The 20,149-nt window shown below is 41.7% G+C and overlaps 1 protein-coding gene across 18 annotated transcripts in view; it reads left to right on the plus strand.

Moving 5' to 3' along the window:
- The first annotated feature begins 10,690 nt into the window (after window positions 1–10,690).
- The window catches only part of stxbp5l (syntaxin binding protein 5-like), a 179,310-nt gene continuing 169,851 nt past the window's right edge, over window positions 10,691–20,149 (plus strand). For all 18 annotated transcript variants that reach the window (XM_020041280.3, XM_029115649.2, XM_029115648.2 and 15 more), the window contains exon 1: window positions 10,691–11,598. In XM_020041280.3, the coding sequence (XP_019896839.3) occupies window positions 11,431–11,598 (168 nt within the window). In that variant the 5' untranslated portion in view covers window positions 10,691–11,430. The remainder of the gene's footprint in view (window positions 11,599–20,149) is intronic.

Genomic DNA, 20,149 nt, shown 5'->3' on the forward strand with positions numbered 1-20,149 from the left:
CTCACCAAGGCTGAGGGCTCACTTAAAGAGAAAGGTGGCACAGCGGTTCTTCCTCTGTGCAAACTTTCCGATGACTTTGGGAATGAAGTCATATAGCTGCTGAATCAGCTGGCTTTTGATGGACAACATGGCCAATGCGTTGAGTCGTGGCTGTCCCATGGTATTGCGAGTGAAGGTTTTTACCCTCTTCAAGGTGGAAAAGTTCCTCTCTGACTTGGATGTCGTCATAGGTGTTGTCATGATAATTTTCAGCAGAGTGACGGTCTCAGCAAAAGCCTCCTCTAGGTTGTTCTCATGGATGGATCTTAACAGAGACAGGGCCGTCTTACCAGTGTGAAGCTCAGTGTGGCAGTACAGAGTGGTCAGCTCAGACTTCAACTTTTCCTTGTTTTCTAGAGGCCATAGTTGCACTGCACAGTCAAGCTCAGATGTACGGAATGACAGGACAAATCGTGGGAAGAGCGAACTGTCAACCAGCTTGGCAGCGATGGTTACTCGTCGGCCTGGATCGTCTGTTCCATCGTGAACGGTGGCAGCCCATTCATCAGTTTGCTTCCGCATATTCTGGACATTCTCCTTGAAACGGGTGAGCGCACTGCTAATCCCAGATGCATCGAGTCTCCTTTTTTGCAGAGTGTTGTATAAAACATCAACTTCTGGCAAAGGGAAGAAAAAAAAATCCAGCAGCTGCAGAAAGGCTCGGTCCCTGAGTTTTTTTGACAGGACATATACCTCACTTATGGTGACCTCATCCAATCCTGGTTGTGTACGTATGTCCTCCATACACAGGAGCAGTGCTGCGCGGTTTTCCCAAACTGCATTGACAGTTCTACTTTTAAAGTTCCATCGTACATCTGGTGGCCTTGGAATGCGTCTCTGTTGCCTCAGCAAGTGCCGCAACACGTTTTTGAGCGCCAGAGAAAAAGGTGGCAAAAGCAGTTAAATCTGCATCCGTGGTACCTGCACACTCTTGATGCTATTAGAGAGGCCCAGGCCAGTTTTATCTTTGACTTCCTCAAACTCCCAAAACCTCTCTGTCACTGTGTTGTCAGGCAACATGTATCGCAACACAACCACCATTTGTGATTTACAGGAGACATTAGTTGTCTCATCTGCCTGTATGGCAACAAATTATGTCTCGTCCACTTGCTTGGCTTTCTCCTCCCTGTACACTTCATACATACAGTCTAACAATTTGTTTTTTACAGTGCTAGATGTCCCTTTGAAGATGGGCTGAGCATCATAGTGCCTCTGAAGTCTCGAATCGCTCTCACACATGGTCTCGAAAATGCATCTGAATATTCCAGGATTCAGGGAGTCCACTGACTCGTCATGCCCCCGCAGTGCGGTTTCACATTTTCCACAAAGTTTAATACATGTTATGATCAGACTGAGAACGTTCTTGTTTTCCTCCACCTGTTTGTTATGCTGCTCAATGGAGCACTTTTATGCACTGTCATCTTGGGCTGTGACATTTACCCTTCCAAGTAAGCCCAATTTCACAGCATTGTCCAGATGACTCCCGCTGCTCTCATGTTTTGCAATCCTCTCAGAAAGATGTTTCAAATCTTTGTAACCTGTCCTCAACCAAGTACCATCTCCACCAAATAGCAGACATGGAAAACAGAAGAGTCCATTCTTATATATCTTAACCGTTATGCACCTTTTCTTCAAAAACCACTCCACGTTAAACCTGTGGTTACTTTTACCAGCAGTTTGAGTGATGACAATATCCTATGGCTGATGGGCACCAAGTCGCTTTACTTCAAGTTTCTCCTCCAATTTAAGGGTTTCACACCAGTGTTGGAATATGAAATCCACTTAATTCATTTTCTCAAGTTATCTGGCGTTTATGAAGCTAACAAGCTAGCTAAGACAATCTACCCACCTCACTCTTCTTGCCGACTAATGTTGGCACCAGACAGACAGACAGCCAATCAGGTCTGAAATACAAAATGACGCTGTAGTGGGGCTACCGGCTGTCAGCCCCACTTGGCATCAAATTTGTGTGATCTACATTGATCACACTAACATTCTGAGCATCCGTATTAATATTTTCACACGTACGATGTACATTGCATTGTGAGAGAGGGGCTAGCCCCACATTCATGCTTAGCCTATGGCCTACTACTGCAAACTCAAATCGGCAGAACGCAGTCTGGAGCAGCAAGGCAGGGACCAATGAACATAAAATAAAATCCTAAAACAAATTATATGCAATTTAGGAAGATGCTAAATTCATATATAATGAAATATAGGAAGTATCTTTCTGTTGATTAGGGGCCCCACCGGTGCCTAATGTCCAGTCGCCCCTGATTTAAGCTAGTTATTCTTGCCAGCACAAGGATTCATGCTAGAAAACTTTTGGTTACTGGCTCAACCACTATGCTACCTACTGTCCCCTTCCTCTGTAATCGCTAACTAGCTACTGTCCCGTTCCTCTATAACCTCCAGTCTAGCTACATGTCCCCTTCCCCTCCAACCGCTAGGCTAGCTACATGTCCCCTTCCCCTCCAACCGCTAGGCTAGCTACATGTCCCCTTCCCCTCCAGCCGCTAGGCTAGCTACATGTCCCCTTCCCCTCCAACCGCTAGGCTAGCTTCATGTCCCCTTCCCCTCCAACCGCTAGGCTAGCTACATGTCCCCTTCCCCTCCAACCGCTAGGCTAGCTACATGTCCCCTTCCCCTCCAACCGCTAGGCTAGCTACATGTCCCCTTCCCCTCCAACCGCTAGGCTAGCTACATGTCCCCTTCCCCTCTAACCGCTAGACTAGCTACATGTCCCCTTCCCCTCTAACCGCTAGACTAGCTACATGTCCCCTTCCCCTCTAACCGCTAGACTAGCTACATGTCCCCTTCCCCTCTAACCGCTAGACTAGCTACATGTCCCCTTCCCCTCTAACCGCTAGACTAGCTACATATCCCCTTCCCCTCTAACCGCCTGGCTACCTGTTGTCTTCTTTCTTTTTAACCCCTAGTTCTTGTGTCCTCTTCTCTCCTCTTCTTTACTGTCCTTTTCTTTTTTCTTCTCTTTTACTCTCATCTTTTCTATTCCTGATGCTCTTCTCTCCCCTCATCTTCTCTTCTCCTTTACCCTCCTATTTACTCCTTTTCTACCCTCTTCCGTTTTCTTTTTGTCTTCTTTGTTATTCCCTTCACTCCCTCTTCCTCTCTTTTTGCTCTCTGTATCGGTCTCGCATACACACATTAAATTATTCATACAACGATCCCGCCACGACTTTTTTCTAAATTAAATTATCAGATTTCCTCTCTGGTGTCGATTTTTCCAGACAGCGGCACGCGGAGGGAAGACCCATGGACCCGTGCTATTCTCTTCTGAACAAACTTTAGCCTCTCCCAGAGATTTAATTGACGTTTTTCCACACGTTGCCCCCCCGCCCCACCCCCCTGCCGCCGCTGGAGCAGTGTGGAGCTGAGCTGCCGTGTCGCAGATCATTATCCAAAACAGTGAGTCACTGCCGTGTCTGGCGGCCCGGCCGGCCCTCCCCTGCCTCAGGCTTGGAAAGGAAAAATATTTTCGCTTTTGACATTGACTCTGTTTCCTCTCACTGTGGCCGACTGGCTCGTAAATTATGACTGCTTTTTTCGACCACGAGGAGGGGTGAAATGGAGGTGGGTGCATGATGAGTCACCTTTGCTAAGTCTTAGAACTGCCATTGGCTCACTAAGCTGACGGCTCGAACTCAGCTGGGGGCAGATGCTATAATGTCCAGCTGGCCATGACATTTTCACTCAATCCAGTTGTTCAAACCCAAATGTAAATAGCTCAGTGTTTAACTAACTTCACTCAACTCTACATTTTACAATGGGTTAATATCATTTTGATTGTTATTTTGGAGCTTCAGTCCACCCACATCGCAAAAACAGGCATGGGGTTGAGCTCACTTGGCTAACAACTCTGACGATTCAACACATTTTTGACACTAGGCTGTCACATATCACATTTTACCCTAATCTCTTAGGCTATTGTTAGGCCAGACTCTGAACAATGGTTCGATTGTCCATTGATTCACTGTGGTTTTAACACCAAGTTCAATGACGTAGTCATGTTTAGCACTTAGTTGTGTATCCTTCGCATGCAGTGATTGCCTTATGTTAGTCGTCACATCAAGGCTTTGTTCCAGAACCACCCTCAAATTAGAGCTCTGTAGTCTTTGCATTATTTCATATCCATCTGCTGGAATGCAGGGCCAACAACAGGTGGTCACTGTCTAAGACACTTTAGAGTTCATTGAACACACTAACACAATTACATATACACACACAAACACAACTACATACACACAACTGCATATAGACACACATCTATATATATATGTACAGCTCCGGGAACAATGAAGAGACCACTGCACCTGAAAAGGAAGGTTTTGAGTGAGGAACAGAAGGTTTAAAATGAAGAGACCACTGCAAATTGATCGCTTCTTTTCCTCACTTAAAACCTTCCTTTTTGACTTTTTTGGAAAGGAAAGAAAAGGGTGCAGTGGTCTCTTATTTTTTCCAGAGCTGTATATATGCACACACCTACATACAAACAAACACGCTTACATATACACAAACCCACACCTACATACACACACAAACCCACCTACATACACACACAAACACACCTACTACAACACACACAATTACACCTACAATAACACACACAAACACACTTACCTATACACACACACACACCTACCTACATACACACACCTTCCTACATACACATCTACATATACAAACAAACACACTTAAATATACACAAACTCACACCTACATACTGTATATATACACGCAAACACACATACATATACACACACAAACACACCTATATATAAGCATCCTCGCACACACACATTCATACGAACACACGCACCCCTAAATATACACACACATACAAGATACACACACAAGATACATCCTCCTGATCGTGAGCTGTGTCTGTGTATGAGGTGTGACACTTGTGGGTGTCCCCACCCCTTTATTATTGTTATTTTCTCCGTGCTTTATTACTTGTCATGTTTAATGTGGACCCCAAGAAGAAAAGCTGTTGCTTTTCCCAAAGCTAATTGGGATCTGAATAAATAAATAATATGTGACTGGTGACTGGGCAATGGCCCGTCTCAGGCTGTGTGTTCTGGGTGTTCAGGGAGATGGATTGATTATAAGCGAAAGCTCTCTGCTATTAGTTCATTATCGGAGAAGCTCACAGTCTGCTGTGAGATGTTACAGGTTTGGCCACGGGTGTAACGCCAGATTGAAGCACAGTGTGTGTGTGTGTGTGTGTGTGTGTGTGTAGATGTAGGGCCCGGAAAAAGATAATAGAACCTGACAAATAATTTTTTAAAGCTCCACCAGGAATAAAATTATATGGGGGAAAAAAGTACAATTGGAGAAAAGGGTGAGAAATAATGTTACTTTAAAATGTAGGCATTATCGCTTAGAGGTCATGGGGTCAAGGGTCATGTCTGACCTCATCATTCAACATCTCACAGTGAGATCTTATACCGTCTGGTATTTGTGCTCTTTTCTGTCCCTCTCTCTTTTTCTTTCTCTGCTGTTTCTTATTCATTCTCTTTCTTTCTCTTTCTGTCTCCTCTTGCTCTTCTGTCTCTGCATCTCTCTCTCTCTTGTTTCTACCCCCTCTGAATCCCTTGTTCAGAAAGGAGTTCCCTGAATGTCCTTGTTACAGTTGAATGGTGTGTCTAGGCTAACTCTGTGTGTGAGTTAGGTTAGTTTAAAACAGTCATTAGAGTTCACCTCCAGTGCTGTGACAAGAAACCCCTTTTAGATGTTTCGCAACCCCACTGATGACACTGTACCTCATTGCTGGTGCTTAGGTTCCCTACAGAGCGACAGACAAAGATGTTCCAGTGCTCTACTTCCTCTACCTCATTGCTGGTGCTTAGGTTCCCTACAGAACGACAGACAAAGATGTTCCAGTGCTCTACTTCCTCTACCTCATTACTGGTGCTTAGGTTCCCTACAGAACGACAGACAAAGATGTTCCAGTGCTCTACTTCCTCTACCTCATTACTGGTGCTTAGGTTCCCTACAGAGCGACAGACAAAGATGTTCCAGTGCTCTACTTCCTCTACCTCATTACTGGTGCTTAGGTTCCCTACAGAGCGACAGACAAAGATGTTCCAGTGCTACTTCTACTTCCTCTACCTGGAATGAGCATTCGAGCATTCACATCCCATGATTTTAAAACTTGGAAAGAATGTATTGTGGATGATAACAGGTTCGGGGGGGCTGTGGTGTCAGGAAGGCTGTAAATGTTTTGACCTCTGGCTTGCACTTTTCCTCCCAAGAACTGCACTACGTATAATTAGGAACTGCAGTTTTCTGTGTTTTTATGTAATGTTAATGTCTTGTTATCTTTGTCCATGTCCCTTTGGGAAAGGACATTTTTATTCAAGGCGAGACTCAACCTGGTTTAATAAATAAAAATATAAACCACACCACCTGCATTTTCAACCTCTAATATAATCTAAGGAAGGCAATGAGACAGTTGGAGGAGCAGAGTTGGACCACCTTAAAAACTAATAGAGAGGGAATGAGAAAAAGCTCAACTAAAAACAGTCTGTATGTGGGAGGTTAGAATCAATATGGATGAGACTGGAGAATTGCAAAGAAACAGAAAGACGCGGCTTTATCTAGATGCTCAAGTATTGATCTCTGACTAGTGGATAGCATTTGTTGCTCCCTAGTGAGGCCATTTACATTTTTTATTTTTTATTTTTTCTACACTGTTTACATCCATTGACTCTTGGACCCGTCAGAACATAAAATACCAGTTGAATTAGTTGGCAAAGTCAACGCAAACACAGAAAACCAAACACGTTTATGAATAAAACGTACATTTTGTGGACCGTAAATTCTTAAATTGTGTAGGCCTGTCTACAATAATACTGGTGATAATTATAGGCTGCTCCTTCTCCAGCCCGTTACTAAGCTATTTAACATATCGGTCCTTAATTCTATGCGTAGCTGTCAACTTCTGTATTGTTTTTTTGGGTGTGTTTAGGCGATGATGGATGGCGCTGGATGTGATTCGCGTGTGAGGGGTGGCGAAGTCTTGAGCATTGATGAAGATAAGAGTTGACAATGGCAGACAAAGGGCTTCTGATAGGCTGGCTCCTCCCTAGCAGTGACTCCACAAACCTCATTCACGCCTATTAATCAATAGTCATTACCTTCTGAGTGTTTTTTGTGTGTGTGTGTTTGTGTGTGTGTGTGTGTGTGTGTGAATGACCATGCGTGTTGATGAACTAGAAACCGATGCTCTCTATGAAGGTGTTTAATTGCATTGCTTCCCATGCACACGGCTGCCTCGCCTCCCAATCAGCCTGACGCACACTGGAATTAACCACGGAACAGCCCCGTGACTACAAATGCCCCCCTCCCACCGATGAGCCTTAATTATTACACCGCTGCCCTTTATGAATCCTTGATTACGGATGGCAGCCTGATTGTGGCTCTGTGGCGAAAGGCAAAGGACAAGCGCACAATGGAAAGATGAAGGCCGTTTTCTGGGAAGTGACAATTACATTTTTAATGCTGCTATTCAGCTGAACAGGCTGTGACTGGATTTATGACCCAATGCGTGTCCTTGAGGGGATGTTGAGTATCTATGGCTTTTAATTCCTCAAGTGAAAGCAAGGCGTTGTGCAGTCATGCAGGCAGAGAATAAATAAATTAATTTGCCAAAGGATATTTAACCCTGTCCAGTGAGTGGCCAATTTCCTTTATCTTCTTGAACAATGAATGTGCTCAATCAACGTGTTTTTGAATGTGTGTGTGTGCGTGCAACGTTTATAGGACACACAAGGACACACACACACACACACACACACACACACCATACAGATATTGGCCATATATTCATGACTTTTCATGGATTTACCTTTTTCAAAACCTATTTACCTGAAACCTCGAAGCCTAACCTTAACCAATACCCTAACTCAAAACCCAACTCAAAGAATTATGTGTCTGCTTAAGGTTGACTCATAGTCATCCAAAAGCATTAGCTGTTGTGGAAAAGCTTAAAAAGTCCTACCTTTTCACCGTGTTTTATGTTTTTATGTAAAATCAGGACAGGACTATGATCAAACTGATCACATGATCACCTCGAATGCTCTGTTTGGTTCCTATGAACTTTAACATATTTTAATGGCCCTGTGTATAGGTGGTCTCTGAGGGCCCCTCCCCTCTTTATTCAAGATTCAAACATTTTTCGAGGGCCCCTCCACACGTTAGGGCCCTATTTACTTAGTACCACTTTTAACCCAGGTCCGACCCCACTGTTAATAGGCACTATTGCACTTAATATTCCTTTCATATTGTCCACATACCCTGTTCTACACTTGTTGAAATTGCCGCTAGTTTACACTGTTATGTTTATTTCTTTAATTTTTTGCTTTATATTTTGCTTGACGTTTAGTGTATAGAAGTCACGAGCCATGTCACAAGATTTTCACTGCTCAGAATGACGCTGTTATTTAGTGCATTTGGCAATATGCACTAAATGGTCCTGCATGCTTAGGGAGATGCTTCATCAACCTGTTATGTATGGCCAATACCAGTCGAGTATCTCTTCATCTCTCTCTCCTTCCTCTTCTCTCTCCCCTTTTTTTTTCCTGTGTTCATTAATCTCTGAACAAAGTTCAGTGTTGAGTTAACAAGAAAGCTCTGAACACAGTTTATTGCTGTGTTCACCAGACAAGTCTGAACACAGTTTAGAGATGACATTTCCAGACAGCTCTGAAGACATTTTAGTGTTGTGTAAATCATTCAGCTCTGAATAAGGTTGTGTTGAGTAAACCAGACAGCTCTGCACATACTGCACACTCACCCTCAGTATATTATGTAAAAAACACCACTTGTAACGTCCTTCCTGAAAACCGTTTGACCTGAATGACTAAGGAGTCACCCACCTATCCACCACATTGCAGGTCATTGAGAAAAAATGTTTTATTTACACCAACCACACCAGGTAAACCGCGAAATTGCCAGGATAAACACCCGCAGCTTGTATCAAACAGCAAGGAGCACCTTGGTGAAGTTTGCACGGTGCGATTTAAGACTCATTGGCAGTGTGACGCCATATCTTAAACTCAGTAAATTGGACTCTCGCTGGGGTTCCTAACGTGCTCTGGGTCTTAATCCGTGTCGGTGGGTTTTAGCAGTGAAGATTAGCCGCGTCCCCTGCCGCACTTCGGCATCCTCCACCAGTGTTGTCTTGGCAAATGTGTCATCGTGGATGCTGTCCTCCCCCCGGGGGAGGGATCATCGGGATTATTTAGCATTTTATCAGCCGTCCCCCGCTCTTTAAGGAGGGATTTAGTCTGTAATACAACTAAGATGTGAGGACAAAATTGCTAATCATGTGATTTAATTCACCTATAGCATGGGTGGCAGTTATTCTTGTTGATAGGGAATTATTTCTTATCTGTAGCCCTAGGTCATCTGATAATGATATGATGCCCGTGCTGACAACGATTATGACAACACTTCTACTACTTGGCTACAAACCGTTAGCAGACGCTCCTATCCAGAGTGGCTTGGTACACTAACCTTAATTTGGCTAATCAGCAGTTTAAAAACGAATGAGCTGGAGAATTATGTCCCATTATGACAAAGGTGTCATAGAATGAACCGTGGAGGCACTGCTGTCCCACAAACTGATGAATAGGATTGTGCGCCCAGGGTTAAGCAACTCTGCCCGTTCTTCAACATTCGCCAATCAAATTCAAATATAAAACATGTTAGCACGCTCCAGAAAGAAAAACCACGAGCCTAACCTCAACTGAAACGTTACATAACCTAACGCCTGAACTCAAACTGCTGCCTGTCCGCCACCTAACCAGTAAAGAAGTTTATTTGAGTTTGCGGATGATTGGGTATAGAGATTTTTGAACGCCGGCCAGAGAAGCAGCAGTGCCTCCCAGCGCACCTTCGTGTTTTCTGTTCAATAAACACCGCGTGCAACAATATACATTTGCCATATAGGCTACAGCACACCATACAGTTACGCGTGAAAAAGGAAAACTACCGTACATTTCAAGTCAAACTATATTTATCAGAAATCTGGAAACAGTATGCTGTTTTTTTTTTAAATAGATCGGTGGGACCACCACAACCAAACTCGGTCATATTAACTACGTTTTAATTAATTAAATAAGATACGACCGCAAAAGTATCCGTTAAGTATTGTGGGACTATGTTTCCCGGTGATGTAAACGCCAATGCAGTTCAGCTCAGCGTCTCAGAGGTTCGGTTCCTTCACACGGTTCCTGTCCACTAGTGCTCTATTCATCTTTATGACGAGGTGTGAACGAGCTTTGTCAGTCGGGCTATGCTGATGGTCATCCTTTCTCCAAGTGATTGTTTTTTAGTGTAGAGCAGCCTGGTCTCTATACAGCGGGTTTAAGCTTTGGTGTTCGTAGTCCAATTTACTCAAGTTCCTATCAAGTTGTGTGGAACCCTTAGACATTGATAGGCCATCCTATGAAAGAAAAAAAAACAAGAATAACTTTTCACAGATGATGCTGTTCCATAAGCCAGGCAAAGTTAATGATTTCCCCTTGCTTTTATTCATCACACCATTCAGTACTGTATTGGTTGGAAACTGTAATCCAATCGCTGCCGAGAAAGGGCGGGGAGATGGTGGAAAGGAGAGGCGGTGCCCGAGTGGAGTCTTCAGCACCATGGACAACGACTCACGCTAGACTGCAGGGAATCAGGGCTGGGAGACAGCGTTGTCTACAACCGCTGGATCCGCGACAAATTGGCTTGAAGACTTATCTGATTCGTTTACCTTTTGCTCTACTCGGTTCGTGCGATACGGTTGACTTGCATTTTTGTTTTGATGCCCGCGAGTGCAAGAAATCGAGCTGTATTTAGCTGCATTGTCTCTTCGTAGATCTGCCTCACTCTTCGTCCAGCCAAAACAGTGACCTTTTATTTCCTTGTCCAGGTATTTATCTCATAACGGCTGCAGTAGTTGATTAGGCAATTCTATTTTAGTTTTTGTCTAGCCGTCATGGTTTATTGTGATGCGCATATACCTAACTAAAGAAACATGAAGTTTCCTGGTTCAAACCTTTGCTCGGGCATGCTCTGATGCGCAGTAAACCTCAGTTTGCAATTGACTATTCTATTCTGTCTAAGTGTCCTCGTGCAAAGAAGTTAAACTATTTTGTGGACAGAAGCGCACAATGAGGTCCCACCAAGACTTTTTGAATTGCACATAAAAAGAAGAGAGGGAGAAAGGCTGCGGGAAGCGACGCCTGCCAGCCCCCAGTGGGGTCCTAAACAAAACGGTCTCTAGCGTCATATTCGCATTTAAAAGGGAGACACTTCTTCGTTGGTTGACAGAGTTTATAGATATAGACCTCTTTTCCCCCGCTAAACTAAAGCAAGATGAAGAAGTTTCGGAAGGTATTGGACGGCCTGTCCTCTTCTTCCCCTGGGGGAGTCGCGTCCCCGTCTTGCGGAAGTGCAGCTGGTACCCCTACTGCTCATGCGCCCACTCCCCTGGATATCCATGTCCAGGAGACCCTTGTCTCAGAAAACTTTCACTTATGCAAGGTGAGTAGTGTCTGTTTTTCTGTCTGTAAGTCTGTCTATCTCTCCTCAATTTGCTCTAACATATTTCTCAAATGCACGGGAACTATTCAGTAAAACCACCAAACGTCACCCTTTACTCCACATCAACTATTTTACATGGGCCAAATTAATGCATTCTGCCTTGTGGCAAGCTACTACATACCCATAGGCCCATAAGGCTGTTAAAATGTTCACTCAATCACGGTAGCCTATATCAAGCTCGTCAAATACACTGCCTCTCTCCAGGCTTATCATAATCTTGAGTCCGGTTTTGATGTAAGTTATGTTTAGGCCAATGATGACAAGCTTACTTCTTAGGAAAGAAAAACACAGACACTTAGTTAGGAGTATGACCTAAGGCCTAAATGTACTCACTTTGTGACGCTGAAGTGAAGTGTGGGCGTTATATTATTTAGTCTATATAATATAGCAGTTATACTTTATTTATTTCATAATGCATACAGAGAAATTAACTGAGGTCTTTTTTTTCTTTTTTTACAGCTGAGCCCTGTGTTATTACAATGAAAACACATATAAAATGGAAATAAAACTTACATAAAGTCAAACAATCACAATTGATTTATACGAAATGTAAAACGCCTTACCGTTACTAAAACATTTAACTCAAGATGACTGAATTGCATTCCATACTTATTGGTAGTCGGTTTGTCGGTCCGTGTACGTTGCTCGGGAGGGGTAGTTAGACGGTTATTCCTTGAAAAGCATGGCAACGACGGCATTTTGTGTTTGAGTGTGTATGTATGTACGTACGTGCAACTGGCACCTCGTTGACTTTTTGGGCTATTACTGCCAGGCGTTGGTGTGCCCAATGGTGACGACCACATCCGGCTGTCAATTACCGGTACTGCCGTGCTCCGACCGGTTGCCCAACCACCCTCTGCGTCCCAGCAAACGTCCGTGCATTTATTGGGGATATGTGCATTTCGTTGGCTGTTAGTGCAAGTGGTGAAACAGAGTGGCTTGTATTAAGTGGCGGTGGTAATGTTGAAGAGGGGGGCACCTCTTATCCCCCTTCTCCGCAGACAGTTCTTTAGTGTAGGAGAATCGATGACACATAATAGTCTAGTCCACAAAAAGTGAGCGAGCAAGCGGAGCGACCCTGCGGTATCAGGCTGATGTGATTTTCGTGAAGCTATTTATAGACTCCCATTGCAGCCCCGCTGATGTGTTTGAAGCTGACTGCAGCGATTATTCCTCGTCCCAAAGAGGGGGAATTTTGGATCTCACTCTAAATAATTGATTGAAGAGCTAGCAAGACCGGCAACGCAATAACATAGTAGCTGAAGGAGAAGGGGTTGGGGGGGGGGGGTCTTTTTTAAACTATAAGATACAAAGAGGCGGGCTGCAGTTGACTTCCTGGCTGAGGCGGAGGCTGCAGGCGGGAGAAAGTGCTGGAAGGAAACATATGGCAGGCTGGGCAAGTCCCTGTAGAGATTAGACATTCTTCTTGTGGCCTTGTCTGTATTTACTGTATATGCACGTTGTTTTGTTTCCACTCCTTATTTAACCTAATTCATTCAAACCCCCAATACATTATTTATGCATGCAGTGTCCTAATGTTTACTAAGTGTCTTACGAAACAATTCCAAATCTGAGAAGTTTGTTTGAATTACAAGCCTCCTTGTGTCAGTCAGTGTGTCATTTGCCATTTAAACACTGCAATTATGATTTAATTGACTTGAGGCCCAGGTGTGTCTCTGGTCACATGGGACCAGCAGTGATTTCGAAGGTCCAGTTTAAAGTTTTTCTGTCTCACCCCATCAATCACAGATCAAGCTTAAACAATGTTTCTGTCTCACCCCAATCAATCACAGATCCAGCTTAAACAATGTTTCTGTCTCACCCCAATCAATCACAGATCCAGCTTAAACAATGTTTCTGTCTCACCCCTATCAATCACAGATCCAGCTTAAACAATGTTTCTGTCTCAACCCTATGAATTACAGATCCAGCTTAAACAGTGTTCCTGTCTCAACCCTATGAATTACAGATCCAGCTTAAACAGTGTTCCTGTCACACCCCTATGAATTACAGATCCAGCTTAAACAGTGTTCCTGTCACACCCCTATCAATTACAGATCCAGCTTAAACAGTGTTCCTGTCACACCCCTATGAATTACAGATCCAGCTTAAACAGTGTTCCTGTCACACCCCTATCAATTACAGATCCAGCTTAAACAGTGTTCTTGTCACACCCCTATGAATTACAGATCCAGCTTAAACAGTGTTCCTGTCTCAACCCTATGAATTACAGATCCAGCTTAAACAGTGTTCCTGTCTCAACCCTATGAATTACAGATCCAGCTTAAACAGTGTTCCTGTCACATCCCTATCAATTACAGATCCAGCTTAAACAGTGTTCCTGTCACACCCGTATCACTCACAGATCCATCTTAAACAGTGTTCCTGTCTCACCAGTATCACTCACAGATCCATCTTAAACAGTGTTCCTGTCACCCCCGTATCACTCACAGATCCATCTTAAACAGTGTTCCTGTCTCACCAGTATCACTCACAGTTCCAGGAATTTTAGCTGAGCCGCACACTAGCTGGCCTTTTTTCTTGTTATGAAATCTGTTCTCTGGGCAAATCTGCCTCAAGGCAGGCATTATGTGACTGGCTGTATCAGTGCTGAGAGCAGTCAGCATGCTATGACAGACCATTTGACTTGGGATAGCACCTATATCTACCTTAAAATCTGACATTAACCCCTACATTTACTTGTGTCTAGTGTTTTGATTAGTAATGGCCTATACCAGGACAGAACTGTTAATGTTTTGATTAGTAATGGCCTATACCAGGACAGAGCTGTTCCTTTTTTGATTAGTAATGGCCAAAACCAGGACAGAGCTGTTAATGTTTTGATTAGTAATGGCCTAAACCAGGACAGAGCTATTAGTGTTTTTATTAGTAATGGCCTAAACCAGGACAGAGCTGTTAGTGTTTTGATTAGTAATGGCCTATACCAGGACAGAGCTGTTCCTTTTTTGATTAGTAATGGCCAAAACCAGGACAGAGCTGTTAATGTTTTGATTAGTAATGGCCTAAACCAGGACAGAGCTATTAGTGTTTTTATTAGTAATGGCCTAAACCAGGACAGAGCTGTTAGTGTTTTGATTAGTAATGGCCTATACCAGGACAGAGCTGTTCCTTTTTTGATTAGTAATGGCCAAAACCAGGACAGAGCTGTTAATGTTTTGATTAGTAATGGCCTAAACCAGGACAGAGCTATTAGTGTTTTTATTAGTAATGGCCTAAACCAGGACAGAGCTGTTAGTGTTTTTATTAGTAATGGCCTAAACCAAGACAGGGCTGTTAATGTTTTGATTAGTAATGGCCTAAACCAGGACAGAGATGTTAGTGTTTTGATTAGTAATGGCCTAAACCAGGACAGAGCTGTTAATGTTTTGATTAGTAATGGCCTAAACCAGGACAGAGCTGTTAGTGTTTTGATTAGTAATGGCCTAAACCAGGACAGAGCTGTTAGTGTTTTGATTAGTAATGGCCTAAACCAGGACAGAGCTGTTAGTGTTTTGATTAGTAATGGCCTAAACCAGGATAGAGCTGTTAATGTGTTTACCAGTCAAGAGATGTATGATGTTTACAAACATTGAAGCTCAAATAATTGGTTCTAATATACTGGATTCTAATGTTCTGGGTTCTGACATTCTGACTTCTAATGCAGTATGACTGTTTAACTAAGTTCACAATGCATTTATGAGTTACATTCATCAAGAATCAATAGCTATATATAATTTATTTACAAGTCCATACATGGATGTAGATAGAATTGTAGTTGAACCAGTGAGCCTGGGGGAGAAAAAAAAACTATGGATGTTTGGTAAGAGAGTAATGAAAAGTAAATGAAATGAATCTACACTTTATCATATAGAGGACATTTTTCGATCAGGAGATGCACAACCTTTCTGGGCTAATGAGGCTGGGTGGGACGAAGAGGTCAGGGCACAGAAGAATCCAACATGAGGAATGCAGACAAATGCCTGCTTGCACACACACAGACACACCGACACACACACACGCACCTATAGGGAATTGTACCAATTTGATGAATGAAAGGCTGTCACTCCCCCCACCTTTTACACATTCATAAAGCCCCTAGGTACATGCCCTGGCAAATAAAGCGTTTGGGTGGTTAATGACCTGCCATGTTCCAGGAGGGTTTCCACACATTCGCCAACTTCCTTTTTTTCATCTATTTCTCGACTCCTCTCTAGCAAAAGCTCAAAGATAAGTGTGTGGGAGGGACGCACATGGGCTTCATCATCCCTTTGCCTTTTCTGGCTTTTCTAGGGAATGTGTCACTAATAAATGTTGGTGATGACGTTTGAACAGGCACAACATGGGGTTGTGGTGAAGTCCCTCTGTGAGACTAGTTACTCGCAGGATGTGCTGTCGTTAATTGTGATTTCCTACCAATTTGCAAAACATTTCCCCATATACATATTTTGTTCATGCAAAACATTTTATTGTCTTACAGTCTTTGATAGTAATGTACAGAAATACAACATTAATGTTGTATATATTTTAGCTTTCTTACCTTAAACTGCCAAAACATGTCTCCATTACATACAGCTGTTGATGCTGTGAATTCTTAAATAGGCCTGTTTTCTGTTGTCAGTGTAATTATATGATTACATATTTTTTTTAATCATACACAGATCAGTCCTGTGTATGCTGCCCACCATGAAAGTTGATGTGTTTGAGAAGTCTATTCCTTCTCACTGTTTCCTTTGCCAATCTAATGTGTGCATAATCCCTGGTCTAGGTGTGATGTGCAAATTAAGTAAAGTTTTATAATATCATGAAACATGGTACACATGTAGGGTTTAGACAGGGGCGCTACATGGGACCATAAAGTAGAAGAATCACAAAATTCCACTGTCATAAAAAGCCTGACAATGTTTCTGGGAATATATGCAATATAATCTATTGTCTTTTGCTGTTGTCTTGCCTCTGGTTTTAAAAATGAATTATGTTCAAATTTAAATCAACTTCATTTGTTTGGAATAGAAACTTTTAATGTTTCATGTATGCCCCCCTAATATTTGTCGATCCCTAATGCCATCCCCCTCTTCAAATTATATAATTTATTTCAGGAGAGAACAATTCAATTAAAACCCCTTTTCAATTGTCCGCTATGTTTGCCCTTGCAGTCAAAATAACATCCAGTGAAACATTCATTTCAAGATCTTCTTGAAGAATAGAACAGAAAGGGAGCAAATCCTAACCCTAAATTATGCCTGGGTTCAGGACATAAAAACACAGCTGTTATTTACAATATAGTATATAAGTCTTTTCACCATGGAGTTTATAAGAAGTGCTTCCTATATTTTGCCCAGACCCCTGCAAATCAAGTGTTACCAATGTGGCAAGGAAATATTTATAAATGAAGGAAGGCACCAGCTTTATCTGTACCAAAGTTAATGGTTTGGCGTGCAACTCCTTAGCAAGACAAGTTGTATATTCAAGGTACAAAAACATAAAAATATATTATTGCTATGCTATTTTTTTCGGACCTTGTAAGCGGAGACGGCCAAGAAGAGCAAATATCTCCTACTGACTGAGTGAGGTAATGTGTTGAGTGTGTGTCTGATTTGTGTGTCTGACAGTCAAAACAAATTATGCATTAGGATTTGTTCTGGATTGACAGAAACTTTGCTGGGTACATCCTTTAGTAGCTATGTTATAGTGAGCCTAAAATAAAATAAAAATTGCAGTTATATTGCAACTATCTCTGGTGGATTTTCGAAGTACGCTTCCACGCATGCTTTAGGGCAAGGATAGACAAAAACGTAGCTGGCGTTATAGTAAGCCTAAACTAAAACTTTCTGGTGGATTTGCTTTTTGGGGTAATATAAGCTAGATCAAAACCAATTGGGCAGTAAACGATTAGTGGTTTCCCTGGTTCTCTTGTCTTTTCACTTGACGAAAAAGTCAGTTATTGTCACCTATATATATAGTTATTGTATCAATGTCATTCACGAATGAAATAAAAATGACCGTTGTTGTGCCATGAAAATAAATAGCTTTAGTGGTGTATAGTTCATCTTTGGTCTCGCTAGCAATTGCTCAGTTCTTATGACTATTCCAAGTAGTAAGTTAGTAGATACTAGTAAGCCTATTACTGGCTAATAAGCTGTTAAAACGACCAGTGGCAAAAGCAATACATTTTATAGGTGCTATTTGTGGTGGAAGTAAACTTAATAAGAAACATTAGTTAGTTTAACACAATGCTTAAAGGTGTTTAGCGAAATATTCAAACTGGCCGTGATGCTAATGCGTGACAAAGTTATCTAATGTCGAGATGCTATACCGACACTAGGCAAATGTATTCCCCCGTGGCGTAGTGGTTAAGCTCCCAGCCCCTCATGTGTGAGGCTTGCCTAGTTCCTTTCCTGGTTTGCGTACGCTTGTGTTTTGGGTCTTGCCTCTATAGCTTCTTCTTTACTGTGCATTTTCCCATTTTTTCCCACACCAGCGTACACTCCTAGACCTTCCCCTGTAGATTAGAAATAAGATGAACAATCACATGAACAAGCTATTTGTGGTTTAGACCAGAAGATTGCCGCAAGGACACCAAAACACATTGAGACACTATGTTACTTTACATTGCTTTACATTATTTTATTAGCATTTCTGTAGTTCATTACTTTTGTGTCACAACTAGTGAGATGGTGTGCAGAGCAGACACTGCTAAAACTAAAGAGAATCAAACATTGATTCTGGTACATGTTTTATTATTTTCTAATTTTCATGGCATAATGCATATTTTTGTGTGAAAGTTTTACATTTAACTAATTCATTAGATTATTTCAGGCTGTTTGACACTATTTAGAGAAATCACGTTAATCATTTACAGTATGTATGCATCTGTGTACAGCCATAATGATGATGTTTTCTCTAAATATAAACAGTATATATGAATGTATGTATATGTGTATGTATTTTTCTATTTATGTATTTTTGTATGTACATTATACATTATTGTAAGTCACACTTGAAAAACTATGTTGATTTGATTTTCAGGCCATATAACCCAGTCGTATGTCAGTGTACATGTGACCACTCCAAGACAAAGTTATTCATTGAGGCAGGGGGAATCCCTATGAATAGACTGCATGGACGACCAACAGGGTCTGAGAAGATGGTCGACAAATATCTCTATGTTGACCTACTCCACTTTTTCACTTGTGGAACATACAGTGCATTCATAATTACTCTATCTTTGGACATTCTGAGAATATGCATGTATGCATTTCACGTAGTTAATCTCGTTTTTAAATGTAATAGATTATTATGCCAAATTTGCATGATATGTTACCAATTACTATTTTTTTATTCTTTTTTTTTTTGCTTGTTGTAACTTCATACGGAACATATTATAACATGCAGTACTACACAATAAGAGATCAGTTTTGGCCCAAGAAGACCACTTTTTGCAACTACTTTCTAACATTATGCATAAACAACATAATTATGTATAACATATAACTTTTTATACAAAATTCATTACAATAATGTTGACTTCCTGATTTATTCAAAGTAACAGTGGGCAAGATCAGATACATTTATAATGCAGCTTTTGTTAATCTTAAGGTCAACTTGTTTTTTGCTGTATAGATATTGTATTTGGAATGCTTCTGACCCCATGGAGTTCTGCTAGAGAATTATGGAGAATCAGTTTTGAATGGAAATCTTGTTTTGAGTCCCCAAAATGAATAGTAAAAATGTTTTGGAGCTAGAGAGTGAGAGTGCTGGATCAACAGATGTAAATTAGCTTTGCTAGAATAAGCCTGGATATCAAGATAAAACCAGAGAGGGGAGGGCACAAAGACAGGTCATGATCTGGATGGTAATACACTTATAGAGTGATCAGCACTGTGTGTGTGTGTGTGTGTATGTGTGTGTGTGTGTGTTGTGTGTATACAAGATTCTTGCCAACCTCATCAGCTGTCTTCTATGAACTCTTTGGTTCCATACTCCTGTAGATGTACGTTAATATTTAGCTCTGGCCGTCCGAAAGAATACTTGCCTATACATTCACCTTTCATGATCTTCACATGGTACCATCCAGAATTTTATTGAGGAAATTGTTACTTCATGATACTTTATCATGAAAAATTATGTGCCCTAGAAAGACGTATGCAGAAAGGGCAATTTATCTTTTTACGTTACTTTATTATTAGATTATATGTTCTGATGTCTGCCATGCTATTCATACATGCTAACATTTATACATGCTAATGTCTTTCATGCTATTTTTACTTACAAATGTCTGCCATACTATTCAAACATGCTAACATTTATACATGCTAATGCCTTTCATGCTATTTATACATACAAATGTCTGCTACACTATTCATACATGCTAATATTTATACATTCTGTTGTCTTTCATGCTATCTATACATGCTAATGTCATGATTTTCAAATAGGCTAAAAGTCTATTTGACTGTTTGGCTCAGCTGGCAGCCCTTGGTTCATGCAACGC

The sequence above is a fragment of the Esox lucius genome, chromosome 20, assembly GCF_011004845.1.
Source record: "Esox lucius isolate fEsoLuc1 chromosome 20, fEsoLuc1.pri, whole genome shotgun sequence".
Lineage (NCBI taxonomy): Eukaryota > Metazoa > Chordata > Actinopteri > Esociformes > Esocidae > Esox > Esox lucius.